Source organism: Mauremys mutica, chromosome 2 (genome assembly GCF_020497125.1).
Source record: "Mauremys mutica isolate MM-2020 ecotype Southern chromosome 2, ASM2049712v1, whole genome shotgun sequence".
In the NCBI taxonomy this organism is placed as follows: domain Eukaryota; kingdom Metazoa; phylum Chordata; order Testudines; family Geoemydidae; genus Mauremys; species Mauremys mutica.
This window is the reverse complement of record NC_059073.1, coordinates 294,687,547-294,711,083: the sequence shown is the minus strand read 5'-3', so window position 1 is coordinate 294,711,083 and position 23,537 is coordinate 294,687,547. Positions and strand designations below refer to the sequence as shown.

Genomic DNA, 23,537 nt, shown 5'->3' with positions numbered 1-23,537 from the left:
ATTTGGAGTGAGTTCTGCAGGTATTTGTAGTGTTCAGAGCATCATACAGGTACAACACCCGAGAGAGAACAGCCTGAGCTGTTCCAAACAGTGAACCACACCGTGGGGTGTGGGAACAGGGGGGGCGATTTTAGAAAAATCAGCTGTTAAACAGCAAGAGAGGTTCAACCGTAACTATTGTGGAGCTACTGCCCCACTAAAATGTAGGTTCACCTGCTGCCCCCTTTACCAGATGTCACAGGGTCCCGACACCCCAAGGGCAGAACAGGGGGTCTGAACCCCAAAGAATAAGCTATGGAATCGAATGATTGTGCACAGTGCTATTGTGTATAGTAACGTTGAGTGAGGTCTTTTCTGAGAGCTTGTGATGTTCTGAATTTACTGATCACCGTGTGAGATGGATCCAGACTGTGGTTAGGGATTTGTGTATCGTGTTTGCAGAGAGCTGGTTCCTAAAGCTTCCCCTCCCCCTCCCAGCAGGGCGATGGCCAGCCCGGCAGGGAGGAGCTGCCTCCCCAGCCAGACAAGACTGACCCAGCCCCTCGCATTGTACAACCCCGGGGGAGGGGAGACAAAGGATGGGTCTCTAGTGTGCGAACGGTGTGGGGTGTGTCCCAAAGTGACTGAGAACTGGGGGCAGGTTTCAGGCCTTTGGGGTGAGGAACCAGAGGGGAAAAAGCCCCAGGTCTGGTGGGAAGAACTCGGGGTAGGCGGGTTTGGGGACGCTTGGGACTGGAAGGGCTGGTGGGGTCACCCTGCAGGGATAACGAGGCTGCTGGAAGCCAGGGTCAGACCTTTATGCCTGTGGGTGGCTACTGGTGCCAGGGCTCTGAGCCAGAGCCGCACGGTCACAGGGCAGGTGGTGACAGACCCCCTGACTGCTCTGGGCAGGGCTCGTTCTGGCCTACCCATTTGCGGAGATCTGGTGGCAATGCCCTCGTGTACCTGTCGATGACCAGAACCTCCAGTACCTCTTCTGGACTCCGGGATTCTGTTTGCAACCATTTTCGTGCGAGATGGATGAGGTCATATAATTGGGACCGCGGGGTTTTGTCTTCCCGGTACCTCCACTCATGATACCGCTGGGCCTGTACTGCGGATGTTACCCCAGATATGGCCAAGATTTCTGCCTTCAGCTGGGAGTAGTCTGCTGCAGCTTCTTCAGGCAGATCATGGTAGGCCTTCTGGGCCTCCCCACACAGGAACGGGGCAAGGATGCTAGCCCACTGATCTCGAGGCCAGGCCTCCCGTAGAGCTGTCCTCTCAAAGGTCAGAAGGTATGCCGCTATGTCATCTTCCCTCGTCATTTTCTGCAGCCAATGGTTAGCCCATATGAGCCGTGTCCCATCATGCCCACGGTTCATTTCTGCAAGGGTCTTTACCTGGCTCACCAGTTCCTGCAACATAGCTCGGTCTTGAACAGCTTGGTCCATCAGCAGGCGGTTAGTTTCTTGCTGCAGCCGCACTGCTTCTTGCTGGGCAGCTGCCTGGACACGGGTAGCCTCCTGCTGGGCCGCCGTGGCTTGTATCAGTGCCCGTACTACATCATCCATTGTGGTAACAAATTGTAAACCCCCTTCCTTTTTTTTTTTTGTGTGTGTGTTTTTAAATCACCCTCCTTCTTCCGCCGCGCTGTGCACACCAAAGATCCCACTCCTGACACCAGTTGTGGCAAAGTTCCTCCTCTCCCCTAGTAGGTCCTGAGCTTATTGGCAGATTTTCCTCCCCTCAGTGGTCTTCCCGTTGGATGAAACCCACAGTCTGGATCAACTCCTCCTATGTCTGTTTAGGAGTAGCGAGACTTGGGGGGAACCCGGTCCCACCCTCTACTCCGAATTCCAGCCCAGGGCCCTGTGAATTGCAGCAGTCTCTACAGTGCTACTTGTAACCACTGCTTGACTGCTACAGCTCCCTAGGCTACTTCCCCATAGCCTCCTTCAAACACCTTCTTTATCCTCACCATAGGATCCTCCTGGTGTCTGATTGTATGGTGTTTCCTCAATCCTCCAGTAGTACACCCTCTCGGTTCTTAGTTCCTTGTGTCTCTGACTCCCAGCTCCTCATACGCACTTCCTTCCTCTGGCTCCTCCACCCCTGACTGGAGTGAGCTCCCCTTTTTATATCAGGTGCTCCAATCAGTGTAGCTCTCTCTGGTGCCTTCTAGAAAGTTCTTAATTGGCCCCAGGTGCCTTAATTATCCTGGAGCAACTGCCATTTTGGTTCCCATGGTACTAAGGATTTGCTTAGCCTGGGGCTAACATACCTGTTCCTGAGTACTTTCCTATAGCCATCCGGCCTTGCTCCATCACAGTGGATTACGGCGGACTTCTGGTGTTGTTGCACCCGAAAGTATCTTGGGCGCGGGCTCAGGGTTTGTAGGGCGAATGGGTGAGGAGGTGGTGTCAACTTGTTCCGGGCAGGGGGTATCTCAGCCACTGGCAGTAATGGACGGGAAAAGTCAGGAACAGGTGACTCTTGATTCGGTGTCTCGCCAGAAGTGGTGAAGTCAGGCAACTCAGCTGACGATGTGTCCTGAGGACTGGTCTGATCAGCAACAGCTGATCTACATGTCGCCACCAGGTGAGATCCTCTGCAGTCCGGACCGTGTAGGAAACAGGTCCTGTTTGAGTGATGGTTGTGGCAGGGACCCATTTAGCTCCAGAAGTATAATTCTAAGCCAAAATCGGCTGTCCCAAGCTAAAGGTTCGGTCTTTTGCTCTGGCTGCACACGTGATGACTTGATCTTGCTGCTGACGTTGCACAATTTGTCAGGGTAGAAAGGCCAAGGATGCCTTGGTCATAGCATGAGGTGTGTTTCTGTAGGAAAGTAAGAAGGTATCCAGACGCTTTTGAATGGAGTGTTCTCCCCTTGCTGATTTCAAAGCGTGTTTCATTGTCTGCACAAATCTTTCAGCTAATCCGTTGGTGGATGGATGATATGGTGCTGAAGTGATGTGGTGTATCCCATTTGCCTTCATAAAATTTCCATACTCCTGAGAGACAAACTGCAGTCCATTGTCGCTCACAAGTTGTTCTGGCAGACCAAAATGACTAAAGAGTTGGGAATTGGTCCTGCTTTGAGCAGGCGGTTGGACTAGATACCTCCTGAGGTCCCTTCCAACCCTGATATATTCTAGGATTCTATGATTCTATAGTTTTTGGATAGTACTCTCTGCAGTAGTGGACTGCATTGTAGAGACTTCTGGACATTTAGAATGGGCATCTGCCACCACCAGGAACATGCTTCCTTCTAGTGAGCCAGCGAAGTCAACGTGAATACTCTGCCACGGGTTTTCAGGCCAGTTCCATGGGTGTAGGGGTGCCCACTGGGTGCATTCCTCACACCCTGACATGACATACAAGCTCTTGCCTTCTCTTCAATAGCACTGTCCAATCCAGGCACCAAAAATAGCTTCGTGCAATTTCCTTCATGCGCACTATTCCACAGTGACCGGAATGTAGCTGTTCTAACATCTGTGATCTCACTGGTGGTGGGATAATGACACATCTCCCCCACAACAGACAACCAGACTGGATTGATAACTCTCTCCTCCTGAACATGTAGGTAGCAAGGTCGGGTGAGACCGGAGAGGTTTGTTGAGATGTTCCATGCATCACCAGGTCCATAACTTGGGACAACACTGGGTCAACGGGAGTTGCCTTCTTTACCTGAGTAGCGGTGATGAGTGTGTTCTCTACCAGTTCAAAGTAAAAGATTTTCTTCTGGGCAATATCTTGATGTTTGACTGGCAAAAGCAGCCTTGAGAGACCATCTGCATTGCCGTGCAGAGGGGATTTCCGATATTTGATTTCATATGTGTGCGCGGAAAGCAACTATGCCCAATGTTACATACGACTACCACATCCCACTCCCGCTGCGCCGAGGTAAAGACACGCTGCTGCCCTCGCCAGGCCAGCCAGAACTCCCGGAAGGATGCCACTAAGCCCACATCCTCCAGCAAGCTGTTGTTAAAATGCCAATAGACCGGCCCCGGGCTCTCCGCACGGAGAGAGGCCGTCAAGTGACAAGATGGTGATCCGAAAAATGGGTCGGACGGACACTGGAGGACTGGGCCTGTGAAAGATGGAAACCTGACAAATAGATGCGGTCCAACCGGGAGTGGCACGACTGATGGGCTTCCACTCGGACATAGGTAAACGTGGAGATATCGTCCGGGTGGTGGTCACGCCAGACGTCCACCAGGGAGTGACGGTTGACAATCTCCCGGAGGACGTCTGCGGCGGCCAGGCTCTGCTCGGTCCCCGAGCGGTCCCGCTCCTCTAGGACGGTGTTAAAGTCCCCACCCATGACCAGGCACTCGCGAGGATCCAAGGAGCCGAGGAAGGCAGACGTCTGCTGATAGAATCGCAGCTGCTTCAGGCTCGATGTTGGGGCATAGATGTTCACGAGGTTGACCATGAACCCCTCCATGCGGACCTGGAGGTGCAGCAGGCGGCCCGGCACAGCCTCGGCGACCCCCAGCACCTCGGGCCGTAGGTCAGGGGAGAATAGGGTAGCCATTCCAGCCGTACGGGCTGTGAGATGGCTAAAGTAGACCCTGTCCCCCCCACTCCAGCTGCCAGCTGACTTTGGTGGCCGGATCCATATGGGTCTCCTGCAGGAAAACCACAGAGTACCCTCCCTCCCGAAGGAAGGAGAGCACCTGGCTCCTGCGGAGACCCACCCTACAGCCCCGGGTGTTCAATGTTGCGAAGACAATGGGTGCCATGAGGAGGGCTGGGGGTGGATCCTTGCTGGCAGGGATGCTCACGGCCCCCGTTGGGCCACGCAGCAAACCATGACCCACCCCGAAGGTGAGCAAGGAGTCACAGAAGCTGCAGACCCGCTGGTAAGCCGCGGCACCCTGCTTCCGGGTCCTTTTGCCCTCCCCCATGAGGGCCCTCGCGGCCCGGAGGATCTGGTGAAAATCCCCCCAGCGCTGGAGAGCAAGCGGTACCTTGTTGCGGGAGCCGCGGACGTCCTCTAGGAACTCTCGCAGCTCCTCATGCAGCGTATGGGGGGGTGGGGTCACTGGCCTCCGGTGATCCACCGGTGGGGCCTCTGGCACAGCCCTGTGGCCTACTGAGACGGGCAGGCAAGGGGCGGACCCTCAACGTGGCGCCCGATGGCCTGGTGCCACATGGTCTGCCTCAGATCCCCGCTCAATGGGGGGCGGCAGAGGGAAGAGTGCAGCCCCTAGTGGTCGGGACTGGGAAACTCAAAGGCCGCTCTCTGGGGGTCATCCTCCAGGAAAGGGGAGGAGACGGCCCCAGGGGCAGCAATAACATCGCGGGAGGTGGTGGGGATCAGGGCCGCCCAGAGGGGGGGGCAAGTGGGGCAATTTGCCCTGGACCCTGGGCTCCACAGGGGCCCCCAAGAGAACAGCCCCTCTCCTGGAGCCTTAGCGCATCAAGCGGCGTCCTCAGACAGCGCCGCAGCGTGTCTCCGGCGGGGCCCCTGAGCCCCGCCCCGCTCAGAGCCGCGTGGGGAGGGGGCGGGGCTGCGAGCTCCAGGCTGAGCTCAGCTCCTTCCGCTCGGCGAGGAGCTCACAGCCCGGCCCCCTCACCACGCGGCTCAGAGCGGGGCGGGGCGCAGGCCCCGCCGGCGACACGCTGTAGTTGTTCAGCGAAGTGCTGAGGCTCCGGGTGAGGAGGGAGCCGGGGGTAAGAGGCTGGGGTTGGCTAAGGGGCAGGGAGTCCTGGGGACAGTCAGGGCACAGGGAGGGGGCAGAGGTTGGGGGAGCGGTCAGGGGGCAGGGAATGGTGGGGGGTTGGATTGTGGGCGTTCCAGGGGGGGTCTATCGGGACTCAGCGGGGTGGGGGCATGGATAGGGGTTGGGGCAGTCAGTGGACAGGGAGCAGGGGTGGGGTCCCAGGGTGGTGGTGGGGTCTCTGGGGGATGGTGAGGGGACAAGGAGCAGGATGGGTCGGGGATTCTGAGGGGGGCAGTCGGGGGCAGGAAGTGGGTGGGGGTCGGATAGGAGGCAGGGCCAGGCTATTTGGGAGGCACAGCCTTCCCCACCCTACAGCTCATTGAGCAATTTGAGGCTTGCAGAAGAGCCAAGCTGTTAGCTTTTCCATTAGGGCCACCATCCCTTTCACTTCTCAAATGCCAAATTCTAGTCTATATGTAATTTCAGTGCCATAGGGAGATTCATGTCAGGGGAGGGGAGCTTCATTTAAAATTAGCCACTGGGGGAGGGATCACATGAGAAGAGCAATATCCTTCCCAACCCAACCAAGGGAGACACCCCCCCCCCCATCCCCTGCATTCCCTGAGGCTCCAGAGGGGTTAATTCAGTGTTTCTCAAACTTTTGTCCTGGTGACTCCTTTCACATAGCAAACCTCTGAGTGCGACTCCCCCCGCCTTATACATTGAAAACACTTTTTTTTATATATTTAACACTATTATAAATGCTGGAGGCAAAGTGGGGTTTGAGGTGGAGGCTGACAGCTCACGACCCCCAGTAATAACCTAGTGACCCCCTGAAGGGTCCTGACCTCCAGTTTGAGAACCCCTGGATTAATTTAATTTTAGCACCCTGTGTCCATTCACATGCATGTGCTATTTTGAGCATTTCAGTTTTGACAACATAGGCTCATCCCAGATTCTCGAAGAAGTTCAAATGCTCAGTTCGTGGAGTATGTACATAAGCTATAGTAAAGAAAAATCCACAGTAACTGTCTCCAGTTTGTGAGGGACCCCATGGAGCCAGTCTCTAGGAAACAGATACATGCATGGAGATTAAGTCCATTAATGGCTATTAGCCGGGATGGGTAAGGAATGGTGTCCCTAGCCTCTGTTTGTCAGAGAGTGGAGATGGATGGCAGGAGAGAGATCACTTGATCATTACCTGATAGGTTCACTCCCTCTGGGGCATGTGGCATTGGCCATTGTCAGTAGACAGGATACTGGGCAGGATGACATTTGGTTTGACCCAGTATGGCTGTTCTTATGGTCTAACCTAAATGAACCCAAAGTTATGGAGACAGACATGAGTCAAGGAAGCCAGCAGAGTATCAGAAACCTGGAAAAATCTCTGCCTGGATGGGCTCAGGTGTTTGGTTACAAGCTGAGGTGGTTCAAAAGTTTTGGATTTTTTTTTAAGCAGAATTTTTTTATTGTTTCTTTAAACAATCAAACACAGCAAGCAGCCACACACTTCTGAAACCTCAAACCATGTTCAGGTTTTGGCAGACTAATTTCAGCTTTTCAATTAAAAAAACAACAAATTTTGAAGGAAAGCAGACATTGTCCATGATTTTTTTTTCTGCTTTTTTAAAACCCCTGGTTTTCAATCCAGAAAAAATGTTGATGGAAAATATTTGTCCAACCCTTTTAATGAGCTTTAGTGCCTTTTAGCACTAGCTGATGCTGAGAACCAGTGATATCTTGTAAAGAAGTTTTCTCAAAACTGGGTTTGTGCCGAAATGCGGAAGGTTTATTTTTCCCAGGGGCACCCGTGGTGGGGAGCAAGTGGGGCAATTTGCCATGGGCCCCGCAAGGGCCCTCAAGAGAATATAGTATTGCAATTTTTTTATAGAAGGGGCCCCCAAAATTTCTTTGCTCCAGGCCCCCTGAATTCTCTGGGCGGCCCTGGACTGCAGTATCATCCACTCATCACTGGCAAAGAGGGTTTGGACCTGCTGCCTTGGCCTACCCCTTGGCTGCCCTCTGCAACCCACAGTACCTGTTAGCCCAATGCTAGGCCGCAGCCTGGGGCTTTCCAGGCTGTAGCTCCCCAGCCTGTCCCCAGCCCTGCTCCACTCAGATATCCGGTCTCTAGCTCCCTGCAGCCAGGCCCTTCTCTCTCTGAAGGCAGAGAGAGACTGCTTGGGCTTCCGGCTTCCCTGGCCTTCTTATAAGGCCCTGTGGCTCAGTTTGGGGTGTGGCCCCAGCTGCAGCCACTTCCCCAATCAGCCCAGCCTAAAGGCTGTTTTCTCCTGTCACAGCCCCGTCCCAGGGCTGTTTTTAACCCCTTCAGGGAAGGAGCAGGGGTTCACCCGGCTACAGATGGCAGATTATTGTTTAAAATATTTTTTTTAATAAATATTTTTGCTGATTGTAGGCAAAACAGAGAAATTACCCCCATATTTTCCTTTGTTTGTTTTATAGGCAGGCCAGGTTTAATGGCTTCTATTTTTATTAGTTAGGTAATTTGCATTGACAGACACTTTTTAGCTTTTGGATTTAAAGCCATTAGCATCTCAGTGGCTTTGTCTTAAAAGGGACTGTGGTGGGGCAAAGCCTCACCAGCACGGCGCCTCCTGCTGGTCATCCAGGGAATTAGCTCTTCCAGCCCAGAGCGCCCTCTGCAGGCCGGTGTCTCACCTGCCACTGGCCCCCATGTCCCTCCTGGACCCTGGTGCCCTTCTATGTCAGGAGTCTGCCCCCACAGTAACCCACAATCTGGGTCTCCCCATGCAGGGGAACCCCCAACCCTCTATCCCCACCTCGCCTCAGTGGCTACTGCCCGTCATCGTCCAGCCCCCACTGCCTGGGGCAGACGCAGTGTGTAAACCACTCATCATCGGCAAGGGGGGGTTGGACCAGCCGCCTCTGCCTAGCTCTGGGCTGCCCCTCTGCAACCCCAGTACCTCTTGTGGGCCCTTAACTCGGCCTGCAGCCAGGGGCTTTGCTAGGCTGGAGCTCCCCAGCTCCCTCTGCCCTTCCCCAGCCCTGCTCCACCCCAGGTACCCGCCTCAGCTCCCAGGCAGCCAGGCCCTGCTCTCTCATGCAGCTAGAGGGAGAGAGTGTCCTTCTGGCCACCGACCTCTTATAGGGGCCAGCTGGGCCCTGACTGCACTGGCTACAGCTGTGGCTGCTTCCCCACCAGCCCAGCTTCCCCCTGCCCCAGCCCTCTCCAAGGGCCGTTTTAACCCCTTCAGGGCAGGAGCGGGGTGACCCCCCCGCTACAGGGACACAATTAACTTTTACTAGAGTTTTGATTACTTTTAATTTTTAAATTTTGCTTTTAAAGCACACAGTGATTTGAAAAGGAAAACACAACTTACTGTGGCTCCCTTTGGAGCCCTTATAGGATTTTAATTAAGTAGCATGGTAGGTTTGCATTTATTTATTTATTTATTTGTTTATATCTATACTGCACATGTCCTGGGGAAAATACACATTTTTTATATTGCTTTGTTTTTATATAGCTGTATATAAATTACATTTTTATATATATTTGGGGCAGTTAAGTTTTAATAGAACTCCCTTATGTTTTTTTAGCAAATTTGACTAACTTGTTTATAGTTAAGTGATTTTACTTTGATAGTTTTTTTGCTTGGATTATTTACAGACCTTTTTTTGGAAAAGGGCCCATTTTCCCTCTAAAATGGCTGAAAAGAAACCAAGATTTTTTTTTAATATAACACTTTTTTAACATTGTTACAATGTTTAACTGCTTAATTCTTTTTTAGCTTTTGCAGAGTTAATTTTTTTTTAATTACTTGCCTATTTTTTAAAATGATGCATACATTAACTTAGATGTTACCATTTTAAGTACTATTTTAGGGATTCGAATTTTTTATACCTGCACTTACTGCTTTTTTTACTTTTGCCACTATGCCCTTAGGGCTTTTAAACCATTTACTTTTTATTTTTTTGTTTGCTGCCTGCTTGCTTGACTGGGCCTGATTTTGCTTTTTTTGCTGAATTGGTTTTTTTATGGGCACAGGCTTTGTTTTATTACTAATTTATCAAGGAAGGTCGGCTCCTCAACTAGCCACTACCCCTCCTGGTCCCTTTGCTCTTTGTCATTACTCCACGAGATGCTCTTCTCATAGTCGGGGGTGTCGTACATACAACCTTTTCCCCCTTCACCTGCTGGACCTCTCCTTGGTTTCAATAAGGGCCACTATAGGGGTGCAACAAGGTTCCGTCCAAAATTGAGGTTCCCCACAAAGGGAGAGATTCAAGTTTTCACAAGGGTCACCCAAATCATCTCCCGTGAAGCTCACCACCTGGACCGAACGCACGGCCAACTGACGTTTTAACTGTTCAATTTTTTTTATGGCGAGCACACTGCTGTTGTGGCATATGCTGGGCACAGATGGTCAAGTCTTTCATGAGTCCCTGAAGGACCGGTACTTGCTTAGCCAGTGCTTCCAGGCGGGTGCATTCCACCTTTTCTGCCTGGAATTCCTGTTCCAAGGCTTGCAACTTGTCCTGGGCATAGACATGGGTTGCAGCATGGTTAGTGATTTGCGCTTTCAGTTGTTCAATTTCCACCAGCTGTCGGGTACACACCTCTTCCCTTCTCCTCAACTTCTCTCTCTGTCCCAACATTTGGTATCACATGGCCACTGCAGTCCAAATTAATCCCACAGCTACCCCTAGGTTTTTACCCTTTAGCTTTTTATACTTGGCATACGGGTCTAACAAATCCTGCCCAGTCTGCATTTTCTTCTGAAGCTCTACTACAGAACCACAGGGATTATATCCCACTTTGGTGAGAGCCTTCTCCAACCGGGAGAGATCCTCACCCTCCATTTGAAAGAGACAGCAGGGTCCCGTCCCTCTTTGTCACCCCTCCCGTGGCTCGGGCATCATGTCCACCTGCCTCCTGTGATGCCAGCTGACCGGGCAGCCGGACTTCCATGTCCGCTCTCCCTAATGCCCGTATGTCTGGCCTTGAACCCGTCGTTGATGCCATTGCCCACGACTGCAGGACGCCCAAGTCCGCAGCTGTACCCTTCTGTTTCCTGAACATGTTGTTACAATTTATTAATACAACTCTTAAGATCTTTTAATTACTTGAGATTTCATGTAGCCCACACTGGCACTGGGGCCTACAATGTTCACTCCCCCTGGGCCGGAGGGAGAGATGCTAAGCCTCCCTCCATATTACTCAGTCCAATATCACCGAGGGTCCATACATCAAAACCCTTCCCGAGCAGAGTGAGACACCCTATGTCCTCCTCTTCAACTCAGGCATGCTATGACTGGGGGTGTGTGCACCTAGGATTATATGTGTGGAGCGAGACTCCCTGAGTCCTACTGCTACCTCGGACTTCTACAACTGGGAGTATACCCACCTGCACCCTATCCCCACCAAACGGGGTAGAAAGAGGAATGCTAAATCTCTCTCGGGTTCTCAGATCTACTATGGCTGAGAGTGGGCACCTTTAATCATAAAATCCTCAACGTGTAAAACCAACAGTGCCGGACAGAGCAAACATGAAATACCAAGGGCAAAACAGTTGGTGCGCTCCCCCCCTGCACAATTTTCCACCAAAACTGTGACAGATTTCTGTTACCAATCTGCCTGAGGCATCCAGTGATCAGGCTGAGACCACAGGATTGTTTGAGGAGGCGATGACGAAACATACCAAGTGTCTAAATCAGTGGTCCCCATCCTTTTTGTCTGGCGGGCACCAGACAAAGGACTGCGGCGGTGGTCGAGCATCCGCCGAAATGCCGCCGAATTTCGGCGGCATTTCAGCGGCGACGCCTCTCGATGACATTGTTTGTCGGTGGCAAGCGGCATCATCGAGAGGCGTCGCCGCTGAAATGCCGCTGAATTTCAGCAGCATTTCAGCAGATGCTCGACCACTGGCCAGGACACGGGCGCATTTAGATGCCCCCATGGGCACCATGGCACCCGGCGGGTGCCGCGCTGGGGAGCCCTGGTCTAAATTTTAAGGCTTTATTAATTAAATAATAAAATAACAGCGGAGCGTGATGGGTGCTCCCCACGTCACTCAGAGGAAGGAAGAAAGTGTTAGTGCCCCAAGCCCTAGCCCACTTTCATGCTCACACATGCTCTACTCGAGGCTGGCCAAGCCTGGGTGTAACGTGAGAAGAAGAGGGGGAAAGGTGGCCAGGAGTTCTGTCCTGGGCCCAGGTCGTCTGGGGTCCACTGTGATCTCCGGCTTGCTTTGGATTTTGGGAGAGTTTTTAAGTCCTGGGTTCTTTTGGTGGCGTTTTTGTTTAGCAACCTCTGTTCCTGGTGATCTTTGTACCAGTTCATACCAGGTCTTTTTGTGGCCTCCTTAGCTTTTCCAAAACACACCGGCTCCAGACACACTGGCTAGACTTTGTTTTCCTCTGCGTTAGCCTTCGCTGTCTTGTTTGTTTTGGGGCTGCCTCTGCAGGTCTGTTGTCTGTTCAGATTCATTATTTTTTCTTACAGCTGGTCGGGGTGGAATTTAGTCCCATCCCCCATTGTTCTTGGCAGGCAGCTGAGAGTCAGCTGCATCCTGTGGCCTTGGGCTTGCTGGAGTCAGCGTCTTATTTTTGGGCCTAGCAGGAGCATGGAGTTAACCCGTTCTCTGCTCTCTTTCTTTTTCCCCCTCTTGGCCTCTTGCAACCTGCAAAGGAATCTTCCATTTCACACTCACACCTTTGACCATCCCCCGAAATGCCTTGCGATGCCTGCAACCGCATTAGCATACAATGCTCATCTGCCTCCCCATGGGACCCCCTGTGGGAGGGAGTCCTTGGGCCTGTGACAAGGATACCGGTCTAGATAGACCATTGGTCTGACCCAGTATAGCTATTCTTATGTTCTTATGTAGTTGCTCAAATGGCCAGTGAGAGAAATCTCAGACATAGCCTGCGGCCCAAGAAATGGGCAGCTTTAACACCTGTGGTTACAGTAACTTTAAGCATAGAAGAGAAGGCTGGTGTGTGTCTCTCCCCTCCCTCTCCTATTAGTCCCCACAACAGATAGCTCCCCCCCCTCCATCGTTTCCAGCTCACCCCTCCCATTCCTGTCCATTCATCCATTAGCATTTTAGAAGCCACATGTGCACAAAGTAGTTGATCGAATCTGTGAACTTTAAGAACAGCTTTGTTTTCAGGGGGCTGGATCTCAGGACTCTCCTGCTCAAAGAACCCAAATTCGGTTTCAGTGATATTGCAGGAAATTGTCATATCGGCAGAGACCTGTCCAGCCACGTGAAAGCTTTCCACCTACAGACCCTCTTGGCTCCTCTGTCCACATGTGCTGAGTATGATCAACTTAGTTAACAAACAATATTATTTACCTAATAATGTTCCAAATTTTGCTCCCCCAAAGAGCATGGGGTGCCGTTTACTCTCTGGGAGTTACTCTCAAGTGAGTGAGACCCTTTCGCCAGGATCAGAGCCGTGGCTTGATCCCCAGGTCTGGGCAAAACCATGTGGCTAGAACATGTCAACCTCTAGAAAATCAGGGGGACAATGAGGAGGTGTTGCATCTTGTGAATCTCTTGGTCAAATGACCCCAAATTTGGATCACTGACCCTAGCCAGCACCCCTTGAGGCACACCAAATTACAAGGCAATCCGAGTAACCATGCTGATTTTAGAGCACTTAGAAGAATGAAACTTTTCACAGAAACCAGATTGGAACCTTAACTTGACCAGATCTGGCAGTCATATAATTTTTACAGTGCCCAGCAGAATGGGGCCCTATTAAGAACATAAGAATGATCGTACTGGGTCAGACCAAAGGTCCATCCAGTCCAGTATCCTGTCTACCGACAGTGGCCAGTGCCAAATTCCCCAGAGGGAGTGAACCTAACCGGCAATGATCAAGTGATCCTCCCTCTGACAAACAGGGGCTAGGGACACCATTCCTTACCCATCCTGACTAATAGCCAGTAATGGACTTAACCTCCATGAATTTATCCAGTTCTCTTTTAAACCCTGTTATAGGCCTAGCCTTCACAACCTCCTCAGGTAAGGAGTTCCATAGGTTGACTGTGCGCTGTGTGAAGAAGAACTTCCTTTTATTTGTTTTAAACCTGCTGCCCATTAATTTCATTTGGTGGCCCCTAGTTCTTATATTATGGGAATAACAAGTAAAATCAATTTCTTCACACCATTCATGATTTTATAGACCTCTATCATATCCCCCCTTAGTCTCCTCTTTTCCAAGCTGAAAAGTCCTAGCCTCTTTAATCTTTCCTCATATGGCACCCTCTCCAAACCCCTAATCATTTTAGTTGCCCTTCTCTGAACCTTTTCTAGTGCCAGTATATCTTTTTTGAGATGAGGAGACCACATCTGTACACAGTATCCGAGATGTGGGCGTACCATGGATTTATATAAGGGCAATAAGATATTCTCCATCTTATTCTCTATCCCCTTTTAAATGATTCCTAACATCCTGTTTGCTTTTTTGACTGCCGCTGCACACTGCGTGGACATCTTCAGAGAACTATCCACGATGACTCCAAGATCTTTTTCCTGATTAGTTGTAGCTAAATTAGCCCCCATCATGTTGTATGTATAGTTGGGGTTATTTTTTCCAATGTGCATTACTTTACATTTATCCACATTAAATTTCATTTGCCATTTTGTTGCCCAATCACTTAGTTTTGTGAGATCTTTTTGAGGTTCTTCATGGACTGCTTTGGTCTTAACTATCTTGAGCAGTTTAGTATCACCTGCAAACTTTGCCACCTCACTGTTTACCCCTTTCTCCAGAACATTTATGAATAAGTTGAATAGGATTGGTCCAAGGACAGACCCTTGGCGAACACCACTAGTTACCCCTCTCCATTCTGAGAATTTACCATTTATTCCTACCCTCCAGGGGGAGGAATAGCTCAGTGGTTTGAGCATTGGCCTGCTAAACCCAAGGTTGTGAGTTTAACCCTTGAGGGGCCCATTTAGGGAAATGGGGTAAAAATCTGTCAGGGGATTGGACTAGATGATCTTTCAACCCTGATATGCTATGATTCCCTGTCTTTTAACCAGTTCATAGCCATGAAAGGACCTTCCCTTTTATCCCATGGCAACTTAATTTACATAAGAGCCTTTGGTGAGGGACCTTGTCAAAGGCTTTCTGGAAATCTAAGTACACTATGTCCACTGGATCCCCCTTGTCCACATGTTTGTTGACCCCTTCAAAGAACTCTAATAGATTAGTAAGACACAATTTCCCTTTACAGACACCATGTTGACTTTTGCCCAACAATGTATGTTCTTCTATGTGTCTGACAATTTTATTCTTTACTATTGTTTCAACTAATTTGTCCGGTACCGACGTTAGACTTACCGGTCTGTAATTGCCGGGATCACCCCTAGAGCCCTTTTTAAATATTGGCGTTACATTAGCTAACTTCCAGTCATTGGGTACCGAAGCCGATTTAAAGGACAGGTTACAAACCTTAGTTAATAGTTCCGCAACTTCACATTTGAGTTCTTTCCGAACTCTTGGGTGAATGCCATCTGGTCCCGGTGACTTGTTAATGTTGAGTTTATCAATTAATTCCAAAACCTCCTCTAGTGACACTTCAATCTGTGACAATTCCTCAGATTTGTCACCTACAAAAGCCTGTTGCCGGGTTTGGCCCATTATTGGACCCAGTGGTTGGATTCTGTATGCATTACAACAAATCAGTTATTAAATAGCAATAAATTGTTTGCAAAAAGAACAGGAGTACTTGTGGCATCTTAGAGACTAACAAATTTATTTGAGCATAAAGAAGTGGGCTGTAGCCCACAAAAGCTTATGCTCAAATAAATGTGTTAGTCTCTAAGGTGCCAGAAGGACTCCTGTTCTTTTTGCGGATACAGACTAACACGGCTGCTACTCTGACACCAAGAAGCTGTTTGATTCTCAACTCATTTGTACATTATGAGCCTGAGATGGCTCAGTATTCTTCCAATGACAGTTTTACCTGAAACAAGTGCCTCAGAGTCCTGTGTGTTGGGGGGGGAATGCAAATATATTTAAATGTTTACCTTTTAGCGTTGAGAGCCAAATCTCTTCACTTGGGTCACTCACAGCCCCGTCTGCACACACAGCCGACACCCGGAATCTGTAGGGCGTCTCAGGACGCAGTTCATCAATGGTACAGAACTCGGTTCTCTTTCCTGTCCTTCGTTCCAGCCATTTCTCTTTTCCCTCGTGACTCGTATCTCCTGCCTCCTCTTTATATTCCACCTGATACTCCCTTATACTGACTCCATCTCCAGTGACACTTGGACTCTCCCAGCTGAGGGTGATGGCAGATGACTCTACAGTAGCTGTTACAGGCTTCCCAGGAGGGCTGGTAGGAGGGAGAAGGGTCTTCACAGGATCACTCACGTTGCTGCTCTCGCTGAGCCCTGGTTTGCTCACTGCAGCGTATCGGAACTGGTACTCGGTGTTTGCACGGAGCCCTGTCACTGTGAATGTCTCTTGTGTGTTATTTACATCCACAGCCGTCCAGTTCTCCTGCCCTACAATTCTGTACTCTGCCCGATAGCCGGATATCGCAGCCCTGCCATAGGCTGCTGGGTTAAACGTGAGCTGCACACGGTCATGTCTGATTCCATCAATCAGGGCTGGAAGAGGCTTTGATGGAGGCTCGAAGTTGGTGCTGACCAGCTCTCCCTCCTCATACAGGTAAATGGCAGTGCCTGGATTGTCCTTGTCTGGAACAGAAGCCACAATGAACCGAGTCTTCCCATTAGATTTGTTGACAATGGCAAAATTTGAAAGGGACTTCGCAGATTTTCGAGCTTTTTTATACATTTCTTTTTCCTCAAACCACTCTTTGGATTTTGGTTTCTCAGCGACAGCACTGGCTGAGGCAGGATCATGAGTTTCCTCCATAGACTGGGTCTGAAGCCATTGTTTTAAATCTGATAAATATGGCTCCTCTTCATTTAATGAGGTGAATGTAAATGAGACGATGAAATCAAACCCAGTGTCGAGTACTATTTCATCTAGTGCACTCTGAGAGGACACCACTTCTACATCCATTAGGGCCTTAAGGTAGGAATTCACATAATTCATCTCTCGCTCCTTTGTATCCAGAAATTCATTGAGTTTCTGAGTGTTGAACGGTGACTGTTTTTTACGAGATAAAATGTCCACCAGGGCCCCTTCCTCTTTTCCACCTCCACGGATGGAGGGTAAGATACTTGCTAGCTGTTTCTGCAAAGTCTCTCTGTGTTGTTTACACAGATCCTTGAATTGCTGGATTTTGCTCCTGATTTCAGGGAACTTTGTGGCATTTGATTTCTTCACTGCATCATTACATCGCATGTCTAATTCTGTCAGTTGCTCCAGAGCAGTTTGAACATCAAAGATGAGTTCTGTGCTGATCTCACGCACCAGCTGAGCAGCCTTGGAATCCAGCTTGGTCAGCGGGTATAGCCAGACTCTTACTGGTACGGCTTTCTCCCCACGGTAACCTAGCAGCTTGGGGAGGGTGGAGTATGTTTTCATGGCATCTTGGTAAGTAGCTGGATTGTTCTCCAGAGCAAAATCACCATAAAACTTACAACTAAGTTTTTCAGCTTGTGCTTTTTCTGTGTCATCCATTTTGAGAGCTCCTTCCCCTTTGATGGAAACCTGGGGTATCATTTTAATGATAACATGGAGGTTTCCGTGTATGTCTTGTACATTCTCAGATGAAGAAACGTCCTGATCAAAGACAAAAAAAGCCTGCGCCCCGTACAGCACAGCCGTGACCACGTGGGTGGCTGTGCCTTGGTCAAACACATCAGGGTAAGAGATATTAGGGAGCCCTAACCGGCTCATACTCAGCTGCTTAAACTGTGTTGTAGTTGAGTACCGGAGAGAAACACGGGCTTGATGTTTTGATGTCTTGGTATCACTTAAATATTCTGCGGATCCATTCACCTCCACCAGGCCAGACAGGAAACTGGCCTTCAGCGATGCTGTGACATTGAGGGCAGATGCCTTGTCGTCAGTGGTGTCAGATGCAATAATCTGAAAATCAGCCTTGGGCTGTGGTTCTGCATCTACATGATTTCGAAGTGTCTCCAGGTCCCATAAAGTGATGCCTAGAATAGTACAGACAGACACATGGTAAATGGCAGAGAGGGTAAGAAACCTTTCAGTTCTGTAACTGCAAGACATTGTCTAACATTGAAATAAGAGCTGGATGCGCCTGAACAAAGTGTCTGATCTGGTAACACGCTTCACTTCTTGTGTCTGTGTGTGAGACGAAAAATAGATTAACATATATTTAAAAGTCTAACATAAACACACAACCCTGACTCTGCAAAGTTATGATTAAAATGACATTTTTATTGTAGCCTGCTGCACTTAGGGCAGTTTCAGCAGCTGATAATGAGAATGTTACACGTATGTGCTCTTATTATCCATGCGGATCCCAAAGCATGTAACAGATTGGACTAGCTCCTTCTCCAGTTCAATATCTATACGCTTAATTTTTAAAAGAAAAAAATAACTTTTACATGAGGAAAGTGAAGGTTGCAAAGCCAAGCAGTCAAAAGTAAGGAAATGTCATAATTAAGGTTTCCACCCAGCCTTAATTGAGCCACCTTGTGTGTGTGCATTCTGGCACAGTCTTTAATTACGTGATCAAACAGTGTCTTTTCCGTAGAACTCCTCGTTCAGTGCACAGCTGGAATGGTTCTCATCGGAATGGTGATGTCCAATATTTCTTTGTATACCACACATTCAATGTGCGGCCAGGCCTCATTCACTGTCACCATTCAAAGCCTGCACTGAATACAGAATTGTTAATTTCTCCTGGGTGACCATCACCATACGTATGTCATGGGGCCAGCACGTCCCGTCCACCCTTGGCCTCGGGGTGGAGTGGCCTAGTGTCTGAAGTCAATGTAACAGCCCCTGCTCGCAGGGCTGTGCAGCCTAAGGTCTGGAGTTAATATGGCTGCCCTCTCCCTCAGGGCTGTCTGGCCTAATGGCCAGTGGGGAAAGTGGGTCACCACCTAGGGGTTGATGGAGGCCGGGGTAGAAGGACCCAGGCCCTCCCTAATCCACTGGGTCCCTGCCCAGGGCCCTGAAGGGGCGAGTGTATTCGCCACTGAGTCAGCAGGGATCCGGCTGAAACCCACGGATGTCACTTTGCTCTATGGCTGGTCCCACTGAGCTACTTTCTGCCCTGTCTCTTCGTGTGGTGGTCTGGGTGTCTCTGGGGCCTCTGGATTCCTCAGCTTGGGCTGTTCCAGGGACTCCGACCTCTCTTGGGCACCCTCTGGCAGCCTGGAGTCTGCCTGGGTCTCGGCGAGTTTGGCTTCTGCAATCTGGCAATTTGGCAGCTCCCGGGCTGGAGCCAGCAACATGCATCCTCCCTCTTCAGGACAGAGCTGAATTGCTCCCTTTTGTGCCTGGGTTCCAGCCAGAGCAGGCCCAGCAGGGCCAAGGCGGCCTGGTCTCCTCAGCCCACAGAGTGGGATTAACCCCTGCTGAACCAGTGTGGGGCAAACGTGCCACATCACAAAGTGCTTCAACAACACTAATACACTTTTCTTCACAACACCCCTGGGAGGCAGAGAGGTGTTTATATTCCTGTCTTACAGAGGAGGAACTGAGGCACATAGAGTAAGGCCAACATTTTTAAAAACATCCATTAATTTGGGTGCCGAACTTGAGAAAGCCAGGGTCTGGTTATTTTCAGAGCTTTTAGCAGGTTTATAGCACTTTACATGTTCAAGTGCAGCTCCCAGTGACTCCAGTTGCAGCTGTGAGTGCTCAGCACTTCTGCAGATCTGACCAGCCACAGAGGGGAAGAGGGACACGTCTTCCAGTGGGATTTGCAGCTATTTGCCATCAGCAAAGAAATGCAGGGCCAGATTTTTAAAGGTGTTTAAAGATGCATAAAGGGACACAAAGGTGCCTAGTGGGATTCTCAGAAGCCTGGTTCATCCTTTTAAAAATCTGGCCCCTGGAGCCTGTGTCCAGGGATCAAACATAAAGAGGGAGAGAGCCAAGATAGCGCAACCTTCAGGCTCTGTTCAGCCCTCGACATTTACAGTGCTTTCCCCACAAGCTTCCTGAAGGTCGGGCTCTCGAAGTTCCAGTACATCATCGCACTGTAGCGCCCCCCGGTGGGAAGCTACCTGCCATAACACTCGGGGGTAAGGACCCTAGAGACTCAGGGTCCTTCTGCCTCTCTCCCCCACCAGGGCTGACCCCAGCTACCCTCGTCCCTGTCTTGTGCCCTGTCTCCAGTCTGCTCCGTGACAGTGTCCCCCCCTCACAGCTCCTAGTTCCTTTCCTTTCCCCTTCTGGGTCACGTCTCAGTCTCCTCCTGGCTCAATCTGTCTCTGCCTGACCTGCCCTGCTTGGCTTCTGGCTCATTCTGCCATCTCCACGCTCCATTCTCGTTACTGTTCTGATGCTGATTTTCGGTGGGACTCTGAATAAATTACGTAAACTCTCAAAGTCACTTGGTCCGGCTGTAATGTTGAGATGACATTTACTCGTTCATAGGGCTCTTTGAGACCTAACTTAATAACATTTCTATAGTGCCAAGTATTGTTAAAATGATATAACAGGGGTAGGACAGAACGTGGGGTCCTGGCTACCAGGCGCATGCTTAGTTCACCCAGATCCACTTGCTACACAAGGATGTTACTGACTTGCTAAGGCCTGTAGCTGTGCTGGATGCACCTTATGGCCTCTGCTGAGTTTCTAGTGACTTCATCAACCACATTCAAGCCCCAATCCCAGGCCTGAAAGTTAGAAGGACCAAGGCAGTTCCACTGCACAGGGACCGCAGCCCACAGAGACAAGTTTCTGTGGAAGGAGGCCAATGGCTTCTCTAGCTGAAATTACACAATGAGCAGAAATTAATTCCTGGCAAAGGGGAAACCTCCTTTTGCACGGACTTTACAATGCTGCCCTATTAGTGCAAATACCCTGCGAGTGCAGCACATGTTTGTTCTGCATTTCAGTCGGGCCCTGAGCAAAGCACATACTGTGTGCGCACTAAGGGAGGAGTTTGCTCTCTGGCCGGGCTGGTTCTGTGCACTTGCTGAAACTCAGTAGTTAGGGAACGGCCCTAAGTGCCAAGCTGAACTCTTGGGTCCATGTGGAGTGGGAGCCGCCCAGGGGCTGTGACTGCAGTTCCACGCGGGAGCGGAGATGCTGGATGTTTGTTCAGCCGCACTAGTGACCCCTGTCGTGCCAAAGGGAGCTCTGCTAATGGCTCAGCCTGCGAGGAACTGGGGAGGAGGCTGGCACATGGCCTGGCATAGGGCAGAGCCAGTGCCCCAGCTGGAGGGTCCAGTGGTGCACCTTCAGGTGGGAGAGCTTCTCAGGGGACAGGGGGGCTGGAAAAGAGTCAGGGAGGAAGTGGCAGCCTAGTATCAGAGTCAATCACAAGCTGACTTTAGTCAAACACAAGTTCCTGGGCTCAATACAGGGGTAACGAGGTGAAATTTACTAGCCTGTGATATCATAGAATCATAGAATCTCAGGGTTGGAAGGGACCTCAGGAGGTATCTAGTCCAACCCCCTGCTCAAAGCAGGACCAATCCCCAACTAAATCATCCCAGCCAGGGCTTTGTCAAGCCTGACCTTAAAAACCTCTAAGGAAGGAGATTCCATCACCTCCCTAGGTAACCCATTCCAGTGCTTCACCACCCTCCTAGTGAAAAAGTTTTTCCTAATGTCCAACCTAAACCTCCACCTCTGCAACTTGAGACTCCTTGTTCTGTCATCTCACACCACTAAGAGCAGCCGAGTTCCATCCTCTTTGGAACCCCCTTTCAGGTAGTTGAAAGCAGCTATCCCCCCTTATTCTTCTCTTCTGCAGATTAAACAGTCCCAGTTCCCTCAGCCTCTCCTCATAAGTCATGTGCTCCATGTTTAGACTTTATTGGTTGGTGGGTGGAGATGTAAGAGAGCAGTCACCCTGAAAAAAGATCAGGAGAAAATAAATCTTCCCAGCTGGGCAGCGGGTAGTTTCATGTAATCAGGAACATGAGATGTTGTTAATGCTAATTCCCTACTCAAGTACTTTGAGTGCAGAAGGTGGGGGCCCGCAAAGACTTTTAAAAAAATAATACTTGCCACTCCAGGCCTGTAGTAAACTCCCAAGGTTACAGATCCCCCTGGCCTTGGGTCATAGTGCTGCCACCACCCAAATGCAAAAACCCTTTTGAGAGCCTAGGAAGCTGCACTTGGGAATTCCTTCCTGTAGGGCAGCTGTTCTCAACCCGAGGTCCGGGCCCCCCTATGGGGCCTCGAGCAGGTTTCAGTGGGGCCTCCAAGCAGGGCCAGCATTACTAGGGCTCAGGGTAGAAAGCTGAACCCCACCACATGGGGCTGAAACCCAGGGCCCTGATCCCCGCCACCCAGGGCTGAAGCCTGAGCAGTGTAGCTGCACGGGACCCCCTGTGGCATGGGGCCCTGGGCAATTGCTCTGCTTGCTACTCCCTAATGCCCGCCCTGGCTTTTGTGTGCAGAAAACCGGTTGTTGTGGCACAGGTGGGCCAGGGAGTTTTTATAGCGTGTTGGGGGGGTCTCCAAAAGAGAAAGGTTGGGAACTGCTGCTGTAGGACACCCTCAAGCTCTTTCACCCTCCTCCGGGGCAGAGCCAAGAGAGAAAAGAGAAAAAGAAATCAGCTGTTGCCACCAGCTGAACCTGGAACGCTTTGTCCCTCTTAGAAGCTAACTGAGTAACATGCGCACAGGCCTCTTTCCCTCCTAAGATACAGGAATCCAATCGTGTTCTTCAAAAGGGTAATTTTTATTTTAAAAAAAGAAAGCCAGCTCATCCGGGAAATCAGGCTGTTGCTAGATTTTAAAGAGCAACTGAAAAGGGTTAAACACCAGAAATGGCTCCCTGGGGGTCCAGCGTAAAGGTTACAAAAGAAAAGCAAAGCACCTGTGTTCAGCACAGAGAAATCCTCAAGCCCAAAATAAAGAGATAAACCTGATCCCATCTAGTTAAACATTTCCTGTGCTACTTACAGATCTGTAGTTCCAAATGAATAATTCTAGGTATGAATAATGAGGAATTTTCATACCTGGCCCAAGCTCCTTATAGCAGACCTGCTGGCTCTGGCTCTCCAGCTCAGAGAACACAGACCCAGAAGGGAAGGTTTTTTTCCAATTTTAAAAGTTTCGAGTCTTTCCGATGGCTCTTTTGGCCAGGTGCCAACTCAGTTCCTTCTACCTACGCATTTCAGTGAGATTCTTAATCCCTTACAGGCAAAGCAAGTAGAATCCCACTGCTAAGAAGGATTTTTATAGCTAACTGACTGGCTGGTGTCCATAAAAGAGTACTCCCCCATCCCCCACTCCCTGCCATTTACCAGATGTTTTAGTTCTACCAGACCTAGAACAGAGGTTCTCACACTGGAGGGCATGAGAAGCTTTAGGAGAAAAAGCCTCACTGTGCACATTTTACCCACAGCAACGAATAATGAGCAACGCTGATTCCTCCAGACATATCAGAAAGCGCTGTGCATTTGACTCTTGATCAGTGGTCACTAACCTGCCTGAGCCCCGCTGCACCACCAGCATGGAGCTGCCTGTGGTAAGCGTCTCCCAGCCAAAGAGTGAACCTCACACTCCCTCCTGCAACCCAAGCCCCTGCCCGGTCCCAAACTCCCTCCCAGAGCCTGCACCCGCCACTCTCTCCTGCATCCCAACACGGCCCCAGCTTGGAGCCCCTCCTGCACCCAAACTCCCTCCCAGAGCCTGCACCCCTCACTCCTGCTCCCCAACCTTTTGCCCCAGGCTCAGCCTGGAGTGCTCCCCCGACCACTCCAAACCCCTCGGCCCCAGCCCAGAGTCTGCACCCCAACCCTTTGGGAGAGCGAGCGACGGAGGGAGGGGGGGAATGGAGTGAGTGGGGCG

At 50.3% G+C, this 23,537-nt stretch overlaps 1 protein-coding gene across 1 annotated transcript in view; it reads right to left on the bottom strand.

The window, feature by feature from the left end:
- Positions 1-23,537, bottom strand: part of LOC123362727 (verrucotoxin subunit beta-like) — a 52,664-nt gene that overhangs the window by 28,375 nt on the left and 752 nt on the right. The window contains exon 2 of the mRNA XM_045003167.1: positions 15,683-17,737. Within this exon, the coding sequence (XP_044859102.1) occupies positions 15,683-17,737 (2,055 nt within the window). The remainder of the gene's footprint in view (positions 1-15,682; positions 17,738-23,537) is intronic.